General features: G+C 36.4%; 2 protein-coding genes across 2 annotated transcripts; both read left to right on the forward strand.

Moving 5' to 3' along the window:
- Window positions 1-1,129: 1,129 nt before the first annotated feature.
- On the forward strand, window positions 1,130-9,806 carry LOC127422195 (zona pellucida-like domain-containing protein 1). The gene is made up of 10 exons (XM_051665525.1): window positions 1,130-1,235; window positions 3,218-3,438; window positions 4,455-4,636; window positions 5,136-5,208; window positions 5,443-5,540; window positions 6,843-6,923; window positions 7,211-7,382; window positions 8,167-8,272; window positions 8,365-8,394; window positions 8,716-9,806. The coding sequence occupies exons 1-10, from the start codon at window positions 1,130-1,132 to the stop codon at window positions 8,877-8,879; spliced, it is 1,233 nt and encodes a 410-aa protein (XP_051521485.1). The 3' UTR covers window positions 8,880-9,806.
- A 2,020-nt stretch (window positions 9,807-11,826) lies between these two features.
- LOC127422214 (zona pellucida-like domain-containing protein 1) lies at window positions 11,827-15,877 on the forward strand. The gene is made up of 10 exons (XM_051665552.1): window positions 11,827-11,942; window positions 12,088-12,308; window positions 12,791-12,975; window positions 13,438-13,510; window positions 13,628-13,725; window positions 13,817-13,897; window positions 14,222-14,390; window positions 15,157-15,265; window positions 15,424-15,444; window positions 15,545-15,877. The coding sequence occupies exons 1-10, from the start codon at window positions 11,849-11,851 to the stop codon at window positions 15,685-15,687; spliced, it is 1,194 nt and encodes a 397-aa protein (XP_051521512.1). The 5' UTR covers window positions 11,827-11,848; the 3' UTR covers window positions 15,688-15,877.
- The last annotated feature ends 6,079 nt before the right edge of the window (window positions 15,878-21,956 follow it).

The raw sequence follows: 21,956 nt of genomic DNA on the forward strand, positions 1-21,956 counted from the left end.
TTGTAACACAATATAGTCAGTTTGATTCAGTTTTGATATATTTTTGAGCATTAAATTTAGATGTTATTACATGAAGCATATTTTTTTGGTTACCTTGCTTTTTTAACAGTGCAGCGTACTAATGCAGCTATTTTTTTAACTACTGTATGTCCAACTAAGCATTACTGTCTAATATACAGAAATGGGCAGTTTGTGATTGCATCTGCATCTAGTGGATCAGTGAGCGTTTATGGTTTAGCTAAGCGTGAAGAGCCGTAAGGCCACAGTGACAATAGCAGCCACACACTCGCTATCAACCCTGATGGACTGACAGAAAGAATAGGCCTTTTAGTCCCTTCGTCCACTGATGAAAACATAATTTCTTCAGTCCCTCACTGAGCTCAGACATTATTGAGCGATGAAAGAGGCAGATCAAGGCATTAGGAGGCGAGTGGGAAATCGTAAAAGCTGCTCATGTTTCTGGGTCCTTAAAAAAGATTTGTTCAGTGCATGGAGGTTTTGATGGTTTTTCCCATGTTGTCCAGGACAGCTCTTTTTGTTAAAGGGTTTTGATAATGGCTCATTGTTTTGGCTGCAGTAGGGGCCGTAGTGCAGGTGGCCCTGTGGAGATTTCAGGCTGCCCATTCACTCACCGGCAGCAGGTCCAAACACATGGAGCACAGCTTACTTGCATCAGGGGACTGAGGTAAGAGAGGGTACTCGGCACTTTTAATTTATCACTGTAACACTATTATTACATTGTCACTATTAAAGGTATAGTTCATCCAAAAATGAACATGTTGTCATAATTTCCTCACCCTCATGTTGTACCAAACCTGGATGACTTCTGTGGAACATACAAATTAGATGTTAGAATATAGCCTCAGTCACTAATTACTTTCATTGTGAAAAAATGTGCAATGAAATTGAATGGTGGTTGAAGCTAACATTCTGTCTAACGTCTCTTTTTGTGTTGCATTAAAGAAATAAAGTCATATGGGAGTGAATGATGACAGAATTTTCATTTTTGGGTAAACTATTGCTTTACGACAACAAAACTGTTGCTGTTTTACTAGTTTTACCATTAGTTTTGAGTGTATTTTTGATATGACAAGAATGACTGTTTTTTCGTTCCATTCCAGGTGTTGAAATGGAGTGGATATGTGTTCTTCTTGTGATTTTCAGTGGGATTCCTTTAGCTTTGACACAATTCAATGGATTCAACTGTGATCCAAACTACCACAGCAGATTTCCTGGTAAGAAATCAACACCCAAAATCCATATGTCTCAGAATGTAAACACCAACGTTTAATTTTTTCTATATTAGAGAAACAGTGGGGTCCAAAATTCTGAGAACACACTGAACATCTGGAATACAAATTCTAATTTAAACCTGGAAATACAAAGAAAGTTTTAGTACTTTGCCAAATTTAAAACAAAGAAATTATGTAAAATGAGGGCTCCATTTTAGTGTTGCTTGATTTAATTGCATCATTTGATACAGTTGATCATTCAGTTTTAATTGATACAATGAAGAGATGGGTGGGAATATCTGGGGTGGCTTTAGACTGGTTTGTTTCCTATTTCTCAAATAGGAAATTTGTAGTGTCTGTTGGAAATGAGATGTCCTCCTCTTCAACAATAAATCGTGGTGTTCTGCAAGGATCCCTGTTAGGGCTCATTTTGTTTTCTCTATATACAGTATGTTACCTCTTGGTTCTGTGATTTGAAAATACAACATACATTTTCATTGCTATCCAGATGGCTACAGTCAGTGCAAATTACTGCAGCTAGACTTTCGACACAAACTAGGTATTTAAATCATATTACTCCAGTTTTAGCTTCTTTGCATTGGTTACCATTTCATTTTAGGGTTGATTTTAAGATTGTATTAATTACATACAAGGCATTACATGGTTTGGCTCCAGATTATTTAGAGTTAGACCTCTTAGATCTTCTTGTCGTGAACTATTGGCTGTTCCAAGATCAAGATGAAAACAAAAGGTGATAGAGCATTTGTAGTGAAGGCCCCATGATTATGGAACAGCCTGCCCTGGGATATTAGATCTGCTGAATCTGTGTCTGTTTTTAAGACATGTTTAAAAACTTGTTTTTATAGACTTGCTTTTACTACTTTTTTTGTTTTTACCTTGTGTTTTACTAATTGTGTTTTAATTTTATATTTTGTGAAGCACTTTGTGCTAAATTGCTAGAAGGTGCTATTTAAATAAATAAATAGGGTAAAAGGGGGCTAAAGGCCCATGGAGTAAAAGGCACTTTTGATGTTATTTTCAACCAAAACACTAAACAACAACAAAAACTACCACAATAATTTCCTTAACACCTGTTTGTCACTATACACTGCAAAACATTCCTGATCCATGATATTATTGTGTGCAATGTTTAAAGTTTGTTTTTGAGGTCATTTGATCTAATATTTAATAATTTAAATGTTGCAAATGTATGTAGCTATTGAGAATTTCTGAAATTATCATATTTTTAGACAAAATACTTATTTATAATTCTCAGCTTTGTTCAAGGTGATTAAATCCAAAGTTTTTAATAACTGCGCAAAAAGTAAAAGGATGGTATTTGGGGTAAATTTTGTGTCTGAAGTGGTTATTTTGAATAAGTTTTATCTTTATTTGTCACTCAAAAAAGCATCTTGCTGTCTCAAATGCCTTTGCCTAAGTTGACAAATTTTGCACTGTAACTATTGTCCCTATATTTACCCTACTATTTAAGATTCTTCACTATTTCTAGGCCAATAATCACATAAACAAATTTGTGGCACTGACCGTGTTAACTCCTTTGTATAAAAGGGCACATAAGATGCTCTTTGGAACATTCTCAGATCATGCTGGATGACATGGATCATCAAGTTTTGCACAAACTTGTGGAGTCAATGACAGTTGAAGTGTGTGATGTCATTAAAGCAAAAGGGGAACAAACCAAAAACATTCTAAAATTCATGTTATTTTTTTCACTTCAACATTTCACTCAAGTTGTTATCCTAATAATATAATGTTATTTGGGGAAAGAAATATTAAATAAGAAAAATGGAAAATAAAAGTATTTTCATTAGTGGTCTCAGACTTTCGAAACCCCACTAAATATTCTTATTTTATATGAGCACATGTTTTGTAAAGAATGTTGTCTCCAAAAGCAGCAGATACAGAATTTTGAGGTTTTAATTTCATGTTTTTAACTTTAGCTTTCTCTCTGTTTTCCCCTCGAGGTGAGAGAGATATTAGTGTTTACTGTGGTGTACAGACAATCACATTGAAGATTAACCTGTGCCCTGTGCTGTACTCTGGATACACTGATGCTGACCTGGCACTGAATGGTCGTCATGGAGATGTCCAATGCCGAGGCTTCATAAACAACAACACCTTCCCCACAGCTGTGCTTTTCAGCATCAGTCTGAGCACTCTGGAGGCCTGTGGGAACACGCTGGTGGTAAGAAATACATTACACTTGATATGTTCTAAATGTATTAGACCACTTACTGTAAAAAATTTGGTTAAAAATAGAGCCCAGTTTGCATGTTTAACTCTATAACACAGATGAAAGAATATCACACAAAATTTTTGTAACCTGTCACTTTTTGCACTTTGCACTTTGGCCTCTAAATAAAACATTTTCCAGAAATATTTCCTTCTAGATTGTGAGCTTTCCTACTCTTTATTTAATTGCATTTGGCTTTAACACCTAAAATATGTTAATTTTTAACCGTAGTTTCTGGTGCAGATGTGCTTAAGTATCATGGCATTACCATCTGATACCATATTGTGCCACAGTACCACTACAGTTCTGTTTTGCATCACTACTTAGCCAAACGGGTAGCCAAAAAATGTGTGTCTCTCTCTTTGTGTAACATTTAAATAGCTCAGTTTAGCAGATAAGCTGGATTCACTCCAGCACGCTGCAAGAGTTTTTCTCTGAAACCCACCTCCACCCCAGCTCCACTTGTCTAGATCTGCTACATGGGGATTGTTTGTTTGTCAATTTGTGCAGCAACATGTCCTACATTCTCAAGGTAGCATGTCTTGTGCTAGGTCTAATTGTGCAGCAGTAGCAGCAGCATGTCCACATGCTTAACTCAGTATGTCTGTATAAGTTCTAGCAGTAGCAAGTCTCCGTACTTGTTCTTCAGCAGCAGCACCGTAGAAGATCTAGTCCGCCAAGACCAATATCCTATCAATATTTCAAACCCATATTAACATGTGAAATCTTTCAGAGAGTATTCATGGCTGAACTTGTGTCAGAATTACCTTTTGTACAAGATATTTTTTGGTGTGTTAATAATTACTGTATTACATAAAGTAACTGATATACTCATTGGTTCTGCTAGAACTGCACATGTAATTTTAAAGATTTTAAAGATAAGATAAATATTGTGATTTCCCTTATGTAAATGAGTTTTAAATTAAGGGAACTTTTTGAGCTATAAATATTTTTCAATGTGTGTGCAGGTTTCTACAGCGCAGGGCTACAATGCTTATGGGAACATCTCCATGGTGCAGACGGGGAATATTTCGGGCTACATTGACACCCCAGACCCTCCTACTGTCATCAGCTACCTTCCAGGTCTGCAGTATAAATTTAGTTGCAGTTATCCTCTGGAGTACCTGCTCAACAACAGCCAACTCGCATCGTAAGTCAGTTTTTCTGTGTGATGATGTAACACCCTAATTGTCACTACTATAGTTCTGAAACCCATCTTAGCCTTGCCTTAACCCTCATGTTGTTGAATGGCTTTCTTTCTTTCTTTCATGGAACACAAAAGGAGATGCTAGGCAGAATGTTAGAGACTGATAGCCTCCATCACCATTCACTCTGATTGTATGGAAAAAAGAGCATCGTCAACATTCTTTAAAAGTCTTTTCTTGTGCTCCACAGAAGTCATACAGGTTTAGAATAACATGAGGATGAGTAAATGATGACATAATTTTCATTTTTATTTGAACTATCCCTTTAAATAAGAATTTTCCCCAAAATTGCACTGAGAGATATTCTTTATCTTATTTCCCTTATTAACCTATGAAAATGCACCACATGTTCTCAGTGCACTGTTAAACAAGAGCAGATTAATTCCTGCTTTGTTGATACTTTCTGCTGTGAATAGACAACAATGTCTTGATCTCCTTTACCAGCTCATCTGCTGCAATATCAGTAAAGGACAACAATGGCACTTTCCTGAGCACTCTCAGTTTAGTTCTTCACAATGTAAGTGACCTCTATGGTATATTTACTCAGAAAACAGCACAAATATTAATATAAATATCATTATATTATTATACAATATAAATGTGGCAAAGAAGGGATAAGAAAACATTTATGCATGCCCAACTGTACAATAAAGGTTTAAAGGACATTTTCCCCCATTATTAACCATATATTTTGTATGTATTTTTGTGAGACCACAGTTATGACGCTAACTTTCATCTGAAATTTTAACAGGACTCAACCTTCAGTCAGCTGATCTCTATACCCATGACTGGCCTGTCCTTGAAGACTCGCGTGTTTGCTGCAGTTAAGGCTACGAATCTGGACAGGAGGTATTACGTCTTAGAATACAGAGAAATATATGTTTGGATGAGTCTCATGAACAATTTTATCCCAACAAAAGAAGAAACTGTGTCCATTGTGACTATTTCCATGACGATGTGATAATGCACATCATGGTAAGTGTACGTCATGGTAGTACTTGGGTGTATCTCATATCGCTCCCTAGATCCCTATGTCATGAATCAGTATATCGTGAACACGAATTCGGGCACTGGCAAGGGTGTTCATCCAGTGAACATTGGGACACTTATGACTCAATCACCAGCAAAAGTATAATGAGTTTGCGCATTTAAACACAGCTGGTATTAATCAACACCATCACTGTACAAATGACACTGTCGTGCATTTTCGTGGTAGATATTCAAACGTACAGTGTTTTATGAAAGAGAAATTACATTAAAGAAGCAATGAAAATACGAAGGAGTGTTTTTTTTAACTTCTTAAAACTCATCATTTCCTTTTCGTGATCATTATATGGATGAAAGATATTACAAACGGCATCTCTTTTAAAGAGAGAATAAGGCTTTGACTTTACACTTTTACACTTGTGCTTGTCTTCTAATGACTTGAGAGACTTCAGAGGATGTTTTCGATAAGGGAACATAGTGAGCAATGATGCTCCCTGGTTGTTATGGTGCATTCTGGGATTTTTTAGGGAGCTAACGTTTCAGTGCACTGGAATGATTTTGCAATTGGGACGGTCCTAGAAATAGCCCACTCACTGATCAGTGCCCTGACTACTGAACTAAGGAGCTAACTGAGATGCACCCTTGTCTTGCTGAATTTAATTTATGCTGATTTCATAAAAAAAAAAAAAAAACCACACACACACACACACATATATCACAGTCATGAGAATTTAGGGTTGAATGTGCGTAATTGTGATTAAAATAGTATTACATTGTAAAAAAAAAAAAATCAAAATAGGCTTATTTTTTTTATGTAAAATCTTTATGTAAATTATAGTTTCTTTCTTTTAATTTTGGGTTGAAATACAATCCGGACATTTCTTCGTGCACCTTTTTTGCATGTTAAATTTATCATTTATGAAACACTAATAATGAATTTAGCTGTAAATCTATATCACATCACAGTAAGTTAGTTTTAGTTAGCCTGTGTAAGGATATATGTAGAGGTTAGTAGTATAAATTGTGAGAAATACTCACTTGACTTCTTGAGTAAATACTCAGTTCTTGAGCTCCGGGCCAATATTAACCAATTCTATTTTGTTGCAACAGAGATTTGAGATTAGACTCCCATTGATAGCAAAAATGTCTGTGTTTCCCCCAAAGGTGGAATGTTCTGATGGATCACTGTTACGCCACTCCCTCTGGGAACCCTAATGATGAGATACGCTATGACCTTTTCTTTGGGTAATTTTGTATTTTCCGAAATTATGTACGCATTAACTCGGTGAGTCCCCATTACCTGCTCAACTTACTACTATACAATGCACAAAGGCCTTTTAGAGAAAATTATTTGTGTGTGTGTGTGTGTGTGTGTGTGTGTGTGTGTGTGTGTGTGCGTGTGCATGTGTATTTGTGTGTGTGTGTGTGTGTGTGTGTGTTTGGCTATAACTGAAAAGAATCACTCTGTTAGATATCAGCAGATTTGAGCCTACGTATACTGTAAATTTGTTCTATGGGGGGGCTTTAAACAGGTGTTACAAGGATCCGCAGACAACAGTTTTTGAGAACGGAAAGAGTCAGGTGGGCCGCTTTGCATTTGAAGTCTTCCGTTTTGTAAAACATAAGAACCAGAAGATGTCCACTGTGTTCCTGCACTGTGTCACCAAGCTGTGTCGAGTAGATGACTGTGCCATGTTAATGCCGGTAAACAGCTTAACTGGTTGGTTAATGAGCATGAGAAATATACAGTTAAGCATTAAGAAATAATTTACCCAAAAATGACAATTCTGTTGACATTCACTCAACCACACCATCCTTCCAAACTTGTATGACTTTCAATCCTCAGTGGAACACAAAAGGTGATGTTATGCAGAAATGTTCACTTTCACTGTATGGAAAAAAAGATCCCATGAAAGAGAATGGTGACTGAGGGTAGCATTCTGCCTAACATCTCTGTTTGTGTTCCACTGAAGAAAGATTATCATATGGGTTGGGAACAACATGAGAGTGAGTAAATGATGCCCAATTTTTCATTTTTGGGTGATCTATTCTTTTAAATACAATAGCATTTGTACTATTCTATAATATTGTAAGGAATAGTTCACCCAAAAATGAAAATTCTCTCATCATTAACTCACCCTCATGCCATTCCAAATGTGAATTTCTTTGTTCTGCAGAACACAAACAAAGATTTTTAGAAGAATATCTCAGCTCTGTAGGTCCATACAATGCAAGTGAATGGTGATTGTATGGACCTACAGAGCTGAGATATTCTTCTAAAAATCTTTGTTTGTGTTTAGCAGAAGAATGAAAGTCATACAAATGTGAGATGTAATGAGGGTGACTAAATGATGAGAGAATTACATTTTTGGGTGAACTCTTTAATGCTAAAGAATGTTATGTAAAAAGGTATTCTAAGAAAACTTATTCTAAGTAAAACAGTGTCATAACTAAATGAGAGAGCTGACCTCAATATCACTCTGTGCAGATCTGTGGAAAGCGCAGGAGGAGAGACACTATTGATGATCATGTAGTGTCGGGTTCATCCTCTGGGGATGCAGTCATAACCGCAGGCCCCATAATCACTAGAAGTGGTGAGAGCCTCTCAGCATCATTATTCTTACTCTTTCCCATGTCTTGAAGTAGTCTTAAAATGTTTAGAGTCCATCTTGTGCCTCTTTTGCAGATGAAACTCCAACCAACAACTCACAACTCGGTAAGACATTTCTTAAGAAGTAACTTAACAAGTGGCTAATGTATAACTTGTTTTTTTATTAGTAGACCACCCCACACCCCACCCCACCCCACCCCTCCGCTGCTGTGTTCCTTCTGTAAGACATCAGCTCTGTTTTCACAGTGAAACAATGGACACCAGAGTCAAGTTCTTTAAATAAGATCCATGACAACCATGGTTCCCATTTGCAGAAGTCTATTCTCAATTCCCTCTGTCCTTCAACCCCCACCCCATCCCCATTTCACCCTTATTACCCCTATTCCCCCCACTTACATAATCTCATCCCTTTCTGTGCCCCTTCAGTGAACAATTCCTCCCAGCAGCTGAATAATGTAACCAGTGCTTTGATATCGGGTGTGGTCGTGCTGGGCGTGATTAGCCTGGGCCTCTTCATCTTGTCCCTCAGGCTGCTCAGCAAGCCCAGCCCTTCTAGTCTGACGGGGGTCTGGAACCCCAGCTTCAGATGACCTCCACTCTTTGACCATGGCTTCCAAATCCTGTCTGTCTAGTTTGAACTGTACATTTATTTACAGTCAGATGTGTATACAACTCTCAACACAGATTTCTTGGAAATCTGTATTTTCTGTCATATTCCTTTCATTCCTTTTTAATCTAGTCCTTAATGCTACTCTTACAGTAAACTGAATGTGTGTGTGCTTTTGTATCCCAAAATCAGCATATGGCCACATTACAATACGTTTGGACTGTATATGAGTCTTCTATTCCCATTTTAACGGGATTTTGATGGTAATGTTCCCAATACCTCAGCTAATTATGATTATATTCAGGGTCTGATTAATTATGTCTTAAAGTGCAATGCACAAGAGTAGTGTGTAGCATGCACACATAGATGATTTTAGATGGTTTGTTTTGTGATTTTTTTCATGACTTCTTGCATATCTTTTAAGCTGTGTGTGTAAACGTGTGTGCAAATATGAATAAGTGAAAAAAAGAGAAAAGAGTGAAAGATATGGTTATTCTATGGTATGGTTAAAATGTGAAATATTATTAAAAATACTTTATAGAGTATTTTGCAACAAGGTGCCATTATAACCTGTTTGACCTATTTGTATTATAACTGTATGTCATAAACTATGTCATGCATGTGGATGATATTTGGATTTTTTTATTTTATTTGTGACAATCCAACTGAAGTCTTATTTCACTTATTTTGATGCCTGTCATTTGTCTGTGCATGTTTAAATCAGTCTACAACAGGTGATCACCAACATAAAGTGGAAATAAAATCAGAACATTTTCTATACAGCCACAAGTAATGAAACTCTTTTTAAAACCTTTTGATCAAAATTACAACAAAGATACAAGCACCATTTGATTGTCACAGTGAAACTTTAGATCTACGCAATCAGCATCCTTTCTCCACATAATCCCAGATAACTGCAGGCCCTGTAATGAGTCTAAACAATGGTACAAAAGCCAGAAAATATCTGGTGCAGTATTACATTGCAAAAAGACACTGTAAACCCTAATTCTCAAAATAATTAATTGTTTTGAGTAGGAAAAAAATGTATCATACAAATTAATTCCAATAAATTAACCTTGATGAGTATTTAGAACTTTCTCTTTCTTTTGAGTTCACGCAACTGAAACCTTTTAAGTATCCTGAATTGTTTAATGTTTTGAGTGTAATGAACTTGTCTCTTTAAATTTACAGGAACATAAATTTAACTGAATCTGGGCTGGGAATTTCAATTTTCCAGCATGCTTTGCATGGCACTCGACAGGGAGAGTAAATGTTTACATTAAGTGTAATATAATGTCTCTTTGTGCAAGATGAATGTAAAGGGCGATACTTGTTAGTGGTTAATGTTTTGTTGTGTTATTTAGAACAGTTTCTGTTATGTTAAAGTTTTTGAGGGTTACATTATGGTAAATAGTGGAGCTTAAGTTAAGATTGAAGACAGGTAATTTTAAGATTGTTTTACAGTACATTTCTGTACTTGTTGAGGAATAGCTATGCTAATCAAAGCATAGTGTTATTAGCATATATTGAGCATGCTAGCATTCAATGAGCTAGCTAGCTTTAGCTAGCACTAGCTAAATAGATTACCTCAACTTAAATTATTTAAGTTGAGGTTTGTTAGCTTACCCAATATTTTAAGTTAACAGCAGCTAATGTGAATGCATAGCACAAAATCTGAAAGTTCTGTTAACTTGAACATGGGAGTTTATTAACTTTAAAATTGATGCAACTGATTTTTTTTTAGTTCTGATAACTTATTTACAGTGAATGCCATGGACCATTTGAAATGAAACAATGCAGCCTTTTCCTATACATGGCCAGCATCATGTTATTTATAGGTTTGTAACAATTTCCATGGTTTTGTATCATTCACAATAGAGGAAAGGCAACACCCAGCTCTCTGGTTTGACCCGAATTCGAAAAACTGTTTTTAACTTCCCAGGTAGCTCAGCTGACAGGTTTGCATTACCATTCCAATGGCTTGTCCTGTGAATTTGTACCACATTTTCACATTAAAGTTAAACAAATTTAGAGTCTAACAGTCACAGATTTCACCTCATTATCTCTTGATATGGCGTAAATATGACAACCTAACAAGAATCCAGTACTGATGGTTTTGCAGTTGTTTTGAAAGTACAGTCTCAGTTTAACTATTGGATTCGCTGGAATCAAGCTTTAGGATGACTGAATTAATGTTTTATTTGTAGGATCAAAACCCAGATTCAATTTATCACAATCCGCTTGAAATTTCCAAAATGTCTACACCAACAGAGCTAAAAATGAACAGCAGCATTTCAGGCTAAATCAAATGGGTGTATGAGACAAACCATCACTATGCTTGAATTTCAGGCAATGTCCAAAATGTGTCCATGGAATATACAGTACATCTCCTAAAAGACATTCACAGTCAGATGTCACAGTGACAGAGTTACACTTTAAGGTCAAAGAGAAGAGGGGACCTCTCACACATTGTGTGCATCTTCAATAGAGTTTGGACTTAGTTTATGAAATTACATCTTAGTATGTTCCAGGATGTTCAAGGGCCATACTAAATGACAAAGACAGTGGTCATTGTTTATGGTCTAAATTTGAAGGTGATGTTTAAGGTTTCATTATTTGCCTGAAGGTAAAGACCTTATCCACAAAAGTGAATTGTTCTTAAGAACTCTAGCAACCATACCAAATGGCAAATGACCTTATTTTGGTCCAATCCTGCAGCAGTGCTCTTACTAACATCTCTTACACATATATATAAAGAACAGGGTGAAGCTAGTCAAATTAATCCAGCAGCCAAGTTGAGGAGGAACAGTAAGGGAACTTACCATAAACAGCAGAAATACCTTCAAGAGCTATTAAGGCATTAGGGACTTTTTCTGGTGTTCTGATAGGGCTTAGTTTGTTTGAGGCTATTTTTTTATTCAGCTTGAAATGTATGAAGGGAAGATCACTGACATGGCTCTACTCCACCTCTTGATTTTGGGAACACTCATTCAAGGTCACCTGGCTCTCTCTTTAACTGATTGTGGAAATTACTTCAGGCGTCCAGGTATTTTCCTTGTGCAACCTGAGGGTTATTCTCCTATGATTTTTTCCAACTGCTTTAAAACTAACTAACATAATTATTAAGTGCTATTTGTAAGAAAATTATCCAGGAGCATCACAGTCTAACAAGGATACCATTGCCTTGACAGAGTACACTGACATCGCAGTGAGTTGCGGGACCCAATCTATAAATTTGGCAATCCAGGTTTGCCCAGTCATTTACACGGGATATAACGAGAGTTTGTTGATTTTGAACCAAATTGCAAATGACCCACTGTGTCGAGGAACTTTGGATGCGTCTGTGACTCCACCTGTCGTGCGCTTCAGTTTCCCACTCAGACAAGCGGACGCCTGTGGCAGCATCTTCTTAGTAAGTAATATCAGATCCGAAGCTACACCTATGCTGATTATTGAGTCTAACCAAAAGGGGTCAGTGTTTGGGGGACGTTCAGATTGAACACGTTCTTGTGCTTAAAAGATCTAGACACCTCACAACGCACTAAACAGAATAGATCGCAGTTGTCTCAAAATGCGCTTTTAAAGAAGTCCGTGTAGCTCTTGTTTACATAGAAAAAATATTCCAAAACATTGCGGACCGATGCAAAAACATGTTCGGTGTGAATGGCCCCTTAATTCTAATCCCATGCAGACCATTTACTGAGTGTTTTTTAATAGTATTCCAAACGTTTAAAGTTAACATTTATTGAAATAAGTTACTTGGAATCTTGTGAGATGACTTTTAAAGGGGTGAATTGATTTTCCCTTTCTCACTATCTCTAGCTCATTTGCCTTTGTTTTGTTTTCTCTCTGTGCATGCGTACTTAGTTTTATTTTTATCCTTTTATATTTTAGACCACCAGCGCTCCAGGCATCGGCCCATTCTCTGACTTCTCTAACATCCAGACGGTTAACATCAGTGGGGTGATTCGATCTTTCGACCCCACAGTCGGAACAGTGACCTACAATGCCGAGCTGAAATATTTTTACTCCTGTGCATATCCACTCGAATACCTGATCAACAATACACAAGTTGATGTGTAAGCTCTTTTTATTTTTTAAAGGATTCTTAAATCAGTGCTGCTCTTGAAAGTGGAAGCATTGATGAAAGCACAAGAAAGTTCATAGGCTTTAACCTTTGGACTGGCCCAAAGGTTCTCACATATTAAACAATGAATATGCAGCTCGAATGTAGAATCTTTATTTTCGAGAAGGGTATAATAGTTGCAGACATTGCTCCGAAAAGGGGCCTAAGCTCCAAATCGCCATTGAAGATATATAGGGAGACCCTAACCTAACCTAACCCTTTCCCTAACCTTAACCGTGAGTGGAAGTGAAGCACCCTTTTGGAGTAACCCCAACCCTTTAGGAGTGACCCCGCCCCTTTTGGAGATTCCCCCATATTGGAGGTCTCCAGCCTGCAGCTATACCTACTTTTTATTTTCCCTCCATCTAAAGAGGCCAAGGCACTTCTAATTTCTAGTCTTTACCTCCCTCTACAGGTCATCCTCCTCCATTGCAGTGAAGGACAACAACGGAAGCTTCATTAGCACATTGAGCATGCAGCTCTTTAAAGTGTGTACACTTAAAATGAGAAATTTGGGAAAAGCCAATGTTTTCCCAATTACCCAAATATATTGCTTGTCATATATTCTCTCTGCCAAGTATTTAATCTTTTAAATGTGTCTCCAGGATGTGAACTACACTTCTCCACTCATAATCCCACCTCTGGGTATTGAGCTCAGGGCTAAAATATACGTGCAAGTCATTGCAGCAAACCTGACATCACAGTGAGTGACATTTGAGGGTTTTTCTTCTCATATATCCTTCCATTAGTTTGTGTAACAAATTGGCTGAAGCTGTTCTTTACCTCCTCCACAGGTACCATATTCTGCTGGACCGATGCTATGCCTCTATCTCAGCCCTACCCTCAAATTCAACCTTTTTCAATCTCTTTGTACCGTAAGTCCATAAATTCAAGACAGTTCTTTTTAATTAATATTGAAGCAATATTTATGTGTTAGTCAAATATGAACAATGCTTGTATTGTTGGAACTAATTTTGTCATTTCAAAATATTTTTTATATAAGGGTTTCAAAAGACAGCACTGGGAATTTGTTATTAACATATTTCTTATATAATTTATCTGGAAGTTTACAATAGTTACAAAAAATTGTTTTCTGAATATGCAATGAAATATTTTTCTCTATATTTTCTCTATATCCTATGTTCTATCGTGTCTAGTCCTGTAAAGTTTATTTGTGAATTTAACTTTTTCTTAAAAAGGTGCTCAAAGGATCAGATGACCACCATGTTGGAGAACGGGGACAGCCAGAAGGCTCGCTTCAGCTTCCCGGCCTTCCGTTTTATAGAGCAGCAGAACCAGACCATCTCCACCTACTACCTCCACTGCATTACCAGGCTTTGTGAACTCAACACCTGCACCCAGTTCAAGGTACCAGAAGCTCTTCAAAGTTTATAAGACCTTTATTCTTAATTTGGCTGTATTTTAAAAGTTAAAGTAATAATTCACCCAAAAATTTAAATTCTCTCACAAGGACAAGGACTTTTAGAAGAACATCTCAGCTCTGTAGGTCCATATAATGCAAGTGAATGGGGTCCAAAACTTTGAAACTCCAAAAAGCATATAAAGGCAGCATAAAAGTATTCAACAAAAGTGGTTTAACCAATGTCTTCTGAAGTGATTCAGTTGGTTTTGGGTGAGAACAGACCAAAATGTAACTCCCTTTTCACTATAAGTCTTGACATCAGCAGTCTCCTTGGCGATCATGATTTCAAGCTTGATTACACTTCCTAGCGCTTGGCACATGCTAGGAAGTGTAATCGATCTTGAAATCATGATTTATAGTGAAAATTGAGTTATACATTGGTCTGTTCTCATTCAGAAGACATAGATTAAACCACTGGAGTCTTATGGATTAATTTTATGCTGCCTTTATGTTGTTTTTGGAGCTTCAAAGTTCTGGTTGCCATTCACTTGCATTGTATGGACCTACAGAGTTGAGATATTCTTCTAAAAATCTTTTTTTGTGTTCTGAAGAAGAAAGAAAGTCATTAACATCTGGGATAGCATGAGGGTGAGTAAATGATGAGAGAATTTTTATTTTTGGGTGAACTATCCCTTTAATTCAGTTAATAAAAAAAATAAGAGTAAGTGTGTCTTGATGTATATAACTTGCTTCATTCTCTTCAATCATCAGCAATGCAGTGGGAGGAGGAGACGAGACACACAGACAACAACAATTAAAGACGGTGTCTCAGACACCACTCTCATCACCTCAGGACCTGTCAAGACTCGAGTGGACACCCGTATGGCTCTTTCCTACCTTTGCATTGGCTCACTAAAATGATATGAATCACTTTAATTTGTTTATTTACACATTTAGTATATTTACATATTCCAAGTTATTTCAAGACACATAAATGTAGAAGGATAATAATTCATAATTGCTCTTTCTTTCTTTCAGCTGTTACCTCAAAGGAACAAGGTTAGTATTGATGTGTAATATGATTAATAATAATTACTGAAGAAAGAGTGTCAGCAAACATGCAAACAAACTTTTTTCTCCCTTTTGTCTCCCTGTACAGCCCTGACTGGTGCTCAAAAAGACAGTAATGGTAATGGGTCCCCTGCTGGACTGACCGTTGCTCTCGCTGTCCTTGTCACTGTGGGCTCTGTTGCTGCCCTCTTGGCTGTGTTATTTTACCGCAGACTCAGGATGCTACGTTAACTGCCCATGGTCTCAGAGCTTTTGTCATGTAGGAAAAAAACAGCGCTGGTGGAGGTGGAAACAAGCGATCCAAACTATTATAAATGTCTGACTTTTAAAATTAAAACTTTGTCAGCATAGCAGATAACACAGTGTCATTGGAAAAGCAAATAAAATTGCAACAAAAAAGCTATTTAAAAAATGAGTATTATTTATGGGCAAAGGAAAGGTCTGTAGCTCCAAATATCAGTTTAGTACCATATGCTGCAGTTACAGAATAAATACAATATTTCATATTTTATCAGGGTGATAGTCAGTACTTTGCTGAATTTATTCATTTACTCTTAAATGTATACTTCTGTACTTCAGATAAAAAATTGTATCTAGTATGTCAAATACAGCTGAGTTGCATTACATTTTAAAGCAATACAATTAAGTAGTCTGAAGCATATTGTGTAAGACAGAGAATTTCAGATGGCCCCATGCTTGTGAATCGAGTGCACAAACAAGTCATTTTAAAAGTGGCATTTATTGTGAGATGTAAGATTAGCGATAAACAGTTATTTTATCATGTAAAGATTGCTTTGTAATTTATCTTTTGCCACATTATAGTTGCCAAATAAGCAGGATTCAGGGCTTTAGGACTGACGGCTTTAAAAGTGAGAGAAAACTTGCTTCGTGAAGTTATTCTAACTGCTGCATGAAGAGCCTTTCTTTGATTTAGCAAACTTGTGTCTTATTAATATTTATGGAAATGTGCAATTTTGGAAAGGGGATAGTTGGCATGCTTTTTTATTTTAGATACTTCAACAAATGTAATATGTAAAAAATAAAAAATCTGGCAATTGATCTTATTGAACTTATTGTTTCCAAGAATCAAACTGTTTCTGAACTTTATTTGGTGAATTTGTCCTTCTATCCATGCAATGTCATTAATGAAGGCTTATAGGATTGTATAAACGTTCTTAATGATTTCTTGTTAATAGTGAACTCCACTAGGGGGAGCCTCGCCATTATTTGAAACAGGGTGTTGACTAGAAACGCTCTACAGAGAGAGAGAGAGAGAGAGAGAGAGAGAGAGAGAGAGAGAGAGAGAGAGAGAGAGCAATTTGTAAATAATCTGTTACAGAACTGTCAGTCATATTTAGAAGCACTGCAGAAAATATCATAAGTAACGACTGAAGACAAAACGACCTTTACAAACTACATCCAAAATTATTTAAGTATTTATTTCTGTATTTTGCTACAATAGTACTGCCTTGTGGCTATCTTCTAAAGGAAGCTTTTACAAAATACTGTATTTTGAGCGATTATTTCTATAATTTATATATTTGTTATAGCTCAACCCTTATCCCTATCAATATTTGCCCTTTTTTATTATTTTTTTTTATTATTTTGTTTTTATTATGGAGTAAAGCATTAATCAAAAACGACTCCTCCCACCTGATCTGTTTAGCGTCCTCTCTTTTAAAGGGATAGTACATTGTCTCATCATTTACTCACCCTCATCCCATCCAAGATGTTTATGACTTCTTTCTTCTGCTGAACACAAAGAAAGATTTTTAGAAGAATATTTCAGCTCTGTTGGTCCATACAATGCAAGTGAATAGGTACCAACATTTTGAAGCTCCAAAAGCATATAAAGGCAGCATAAAAGTAATCCATAAGACTCTTGAAGACCATCATCAGAAGCGATATGACAGGTGTGGGTGAGAAACAGATCAATATTTAAGTCCTTTTTCACTATAAATCTCCACTTTCACTTTAACATTGTTCTTCTTTTGTTTTTGGAAATTTGCATATCGCCACCTACTTGGCAGGGAGGATAATTTTATATAAAAAAGGACTTAAATATTGATCTGTTATTTGTCTTGTTATCCAGTTTATCAGTACTTGTGCATGTTTTCTCTGGTGGACTGGCATGCCACATAAAAAATAAATAAATAAATCTTAGCATATCAGATGCAAAAACAACATACTAATAACACTTATTTATTGTATAATGATTATACTCTGTTACTGTTCATTGCAAGAAACTTTATGTTTTTGTATACCACTGATGCATAAGGTCTGCAAAACTTTAGGGCCCCTAGTGAATGAAGGCCCCAAAACATGTTAGGCAGAATGATAGCCTTAGTCATCATCATTGTATGGAAAAAAAGATGAAATGAAAGTGATTGGTGACCGAAGTTAACATTGTGCCTAACATCTCCTTTTGTGGTCCATGGGAAAAAAATAATAATAAGCAAATGGGTTTGGAACAACATGAACACAGAATTTTAATTTTGGGATGAATTATCCCTTTGAATGTAGCAAAAGTAGAAAAGTGTCACAGGAAATGGATGTCACAAATAGTAGTAGTCTGTTGCTCACTATGATATAAATAATACAACTAATATGGAAATTATCTGCACCTTCTTTCTATTATTCTTATTTCAAATTTAACCTCATTCAGATTCATTTCCTTTTCAGATTATTGTCTTTTTAGTGAGTCAATTGTCTAATTATTGCAGACTGTGTAAGCATAACTGTTGTTTCAGCAGAAAGCACAATAATCATGTTCCCTGAATTGAGGCTGCTTTCATATCTCTTACAATACTACTATTGTATAAGTACACATAGAGTATTGGCCCTCTATTGACTCTAGATATTTGCACCATATTAAAAGTGCAAATTTGTCCTTGTTCATAGATATCATATGCCCGCACATTAATTTTGTGAGGAGCATTTAGTGCAGTTATATATATTCAAGTGTTATTAAGGAATGAGATGACTTGCTCTAAAGTCAGACCCACTGCAAATTAAAAATGTAAATGGTGCTAAGTAGGTCATGATAAATGCACAGAAAAATTACTTTCATTATATGGTCATGAGAGTGAGTTAATTTATGAGAATGATATATGAGAGGGGGCAGAAGGGTATTAGAGGTAAATATGACAATTCTGCACTGGGGAAAGTTTAATTTTTTAATTTTAATTAATTACTGGGAGAGTGAAGTTATGTAGCTGGAACAATGCCTGTTGGTTTTGTCTTCATTTACAATACTTGCCATCATTTACTCACACCCTCATGTCATTCCAAACCCATATTACCTTTTTTCTGGAACACAAAAGATGTTAAAGGGATAGGGGACTCATCATTTACTCACCCTCATGCCATCCTAGATGTATGATTTTCTATCTTCTGCTGAACACAAACAAAGATTTTTAGAAGAATATCTCAGCTCTGTAGGTCCATACAATGGAAGTGAATGGTGGCCAGAACTTTGAAGGTCCAAAAAGCACATAAAGGCAGCTAAAAAGTAATCCATATGACTCCAGTGGTTTAACCCATATCTTCAGAAGCGATATGATAAGTGTGGGTGAGAAACAGATCAATATTTATGTCCTTTTTTATTATAAATTTTCCTCCCTGCCCAGTAGGTGTGAATTGCCAAAAACAAAAGAAGAATATGAAAATGGAGAGTTATAGTAAATAATAACTTAAACATTGATCTGTTTTCTCACACACATATATCATTTAGCTTCTGAAGATATGGATTTAACCACTGGAGTCATATGGATTACTTTTATGCTGCTTTTTTATGCTTTTTGGACCTTCAAAGTTCTTGCCACCATTCACTTGCATTGTATGGACCAACAGAGCTGAGATATTCTTATAAAAATCTTTGTTTGAGTTCAGCAGAAAAAAGAAAGTCAAACACATCTGGGATGATGAGGGTGAGTAAATGATTATAGAATTTTCATTTTGGGTGAACTACTACTGGTGTGCCTTCATTAGTTAGAAGGATGACACATTTTCAATTGCAATGCAATGTGCTAATTGCAGTGGCTAAAAGTAATAACTGAGAGGTGATTTATGGTGTCATAATGGAATTCTCTATGATGCAATTTCATGTGAAGTTAAATCACATGGCAAGGTTAAGCTAATTAATGGAGTAGATATATTGAAAGTAGACATGTAGTGTGATTTTGGGAGATGGAGTTTGCGATAAATTACCAGTCAGGAAAGGAGTCATGAAACATTGATGCACTGTACCATATCCAGACAGATGGGTCTATCTGCCTCTGTCTGTCCTTGGAGACTGTGGCTAAAACATTAGCACCGAATGAAATATTCTTTCTATTAGATCCTGTGCAATATTGCTATGATGCTGGGTTATGCTTTTCTTTTTTTTTTTGTATTTCTTTTTTTTTTTTTTTTTTTTGGCAATATGATAAAAGTTGTTTTGTTCTGAGGACGAGGAAATGGGGAAATCGGCTGCTGGAAAATTAGCTCATATGTTTTAACCACACAAAACATTAAGGCACAAATCCCCAGGCGAAGACTGAGCCTTAGACTAAATAACACAGTGAATGAAGAGTACTCATTGAAAACAGTCTGTAATTTAAGACCAGGGTTAATCTGTGTTTGCAAAACCAATGCTAAGGTTATTAAAAGTTTATAAGCTCTCAAAACACTTACAGTATAAAGTCTCATAAAGTGTGAGTATTTGTGCATTTTCTTGATTATTTTCATTTATAAGTACCTTCATTTTTCTGCATGAAAATAACATACTTATAACTGCCCCCAAACATGTTGATTTCCTGTCTGATCATGTTGGGCTTAACATTAAAGGTACACTGTATTTTGGGGTGATATTGCATTGGCAAATATGGCAGTCTTTTTGTAATTATACTGACACCTAGTGACTTGGATGTAGTATAATGCCAAAACAAAAATGTTCAGTTCTCAGTTCTCAATTCAGTTGTTGAAATGTTATTCTCAGTCAGCAAAAGTGTTTGATATTAGGAGGATACAAGGATAAAGCGAGTAGTAGCCTATTCTGCTGGTAACGGGAACTCAACATGGTGGCCTGCATGAAGTAGCCCAGCTCCATATAAAATAAAACAGCTTTTATTAGGGTTAATAAGGGGTAAAACTTAAATCACCTTTAAGGATGGTTTTGAGTTGAAAGAAATCCTTTTTGTGTGTGTGTGTGTGTGTGTTGCTGGTCCATGCACATGTTCCTTTTGATTGATTTTGTTCTGCTCAAATGATGCAACTTCCTTTTGTAAATACTGCTGTCACATTCTGTATGTGCAATGCAGTGGGAAGTCTAGCAAAAACGGGTTTCATTCTTGGAGTTATGTAACTCCATTTAGACGCTCACAAGCTGCTTGGAACACTAATCATAGTTATCATCAGTGTGGCAATTGATATGTACATTTCTGAAGAACACAGGAAATACTGTACAGATTTTTGGCCATGCAAGACCCATCATTACGATTTTCTACTATTGTCTTTTTAAACTTCGATTACTTCGATTTAGGGCACCTTATGCGTTAGTAGTGAAAGCAGCTTGTGGTCTTACTAGGAGATATTGCACCAGAGGAATTCATGCCCATTTACCCCCTCTGACCCAGATGTAAGGGAGAGTCCAGGACTGAGGCGACAGACCGTGCCAGCAGTTGCTTATGGGATGGTTGAGTGCACCTATAGCAGACCCCCTACTGAGTGCAGACCAGCCCCAGCCACACATCTCCCGACCTGCTACAGCAACTGAAGAGGTGCTCGTCTTTTATAATTCATTACGTGGGCCTAGACACAATGCAGGCTGCCTGCGGGCTGTGCTATGAGGGTAAAAATCAACATGTTGCATTATGCATAGGATATGTTATGTTCTCTGTCTCAGGCTAAGCAAAGGTCTGGCTTTTGAATCATTGAGTGACTAGGAGAGAGGGCAAATGTCAATCTGTATTGTGGTGACCTGAATGATTTGTGACAATGCTCCTCAAAAACAGCATGCCTGATCAGCACGAAACTGTCACTACGCAGAATTCTACGCAAGAATGCTCATGGTATTACCTGGATGGCTAAGAGTGAGAAACTCTTGCTGTGACAGACAGAGAGGTAAAGTTAACTATAGCTAAGAATGGACAATGTTCATCAACTTTGGTGAATGTACCAGGAAACTGATAGTGTTAACATTGTAGTTATTTGAAGCAAATTAGAGGAATTTAAAAATGTTAATTTCCAGGCTAGGAAAAGTCATGAAAATTAATGGAAAAGGCCTGGAAATTTCTACACTGTAAAAAGTTGTATTACCTGCTAAATTTACCCTAAGGAGCTTTGTCTGCCTGATCAAAGCCTTAAAATTAGTTTTTTTTTTTTTTTTGGTGTAACCTAATGTATTAAGGTAGATTCAGTGATTTAAAAAAATATTTTTGACTTGAATAAAACTTACAACATTGAAGCATATATTTTAGTGTATAGCTAATATATCATTTCTAGTTAAGCTCAGCCCTAAA

Source organism: Myxocyprinus asiaticus, chromosome 31, assembly GCF_019703515.2.
Source record: "Myxocyprinus asiaticus isolate MX2 ecotype Aquarium Trade chromosome 31, UBuf_Myxa_2, whole genome shotgun sequence".
NCBI classification, from domain to species: domain Eukaryota; kingdom Metazoa; phylum Chordata; class Actinopteri; order Cypriniformes; family Catostomidae; genus Myxocyprinus; species Myxocyprinus asiaticus.

Bases quoted from the DNA above. Each gene is read 5' to 3' on its own strand.
- LOC127422214 (XM_051665552.1), top strand. From the start codon at position 11,849: ATGGCTCTACTCCACCTCTTGATTTTGGGAACACTCATTCAAGGTCAC. The intron at 11,943-12,087 runs GTATTTTCCTTG...TTGCCTTGACAG, and splicing joins AAATTACTTCAGGCGTCCAG to AGTACACTGACATCGCAGTG. The intron at 12,309-12,790 runs GTAAGTAATATC...TTTATATTTTAG, and splicing joins CCTGTGGCAGCATCTTCTTA to ACCACCAGCGCTCCAGGCAT.
- LOC127422195 (XM_051665525.1), top strand. From the start codon at position 1,130: ATGGAGTGGATATGTGTTCTTCTTGTGATTTTCAGTGGGATTCCTTTA. The intron at 6,924-7,210 runs GTAATTTTGTAT...GGCTTTAAACAG, and splicing joins CGCTATGACCTTTTCTTTGG to GTGTTACAAGGATCCGCAGA. The intron at 8,273-8,364 runs GTGAGAGCCTCT...CCTCTTTTGCAG, and splicing joins CCCCATAATCACTAGAAGTG to ATGAAACTCCAACCAACAAC.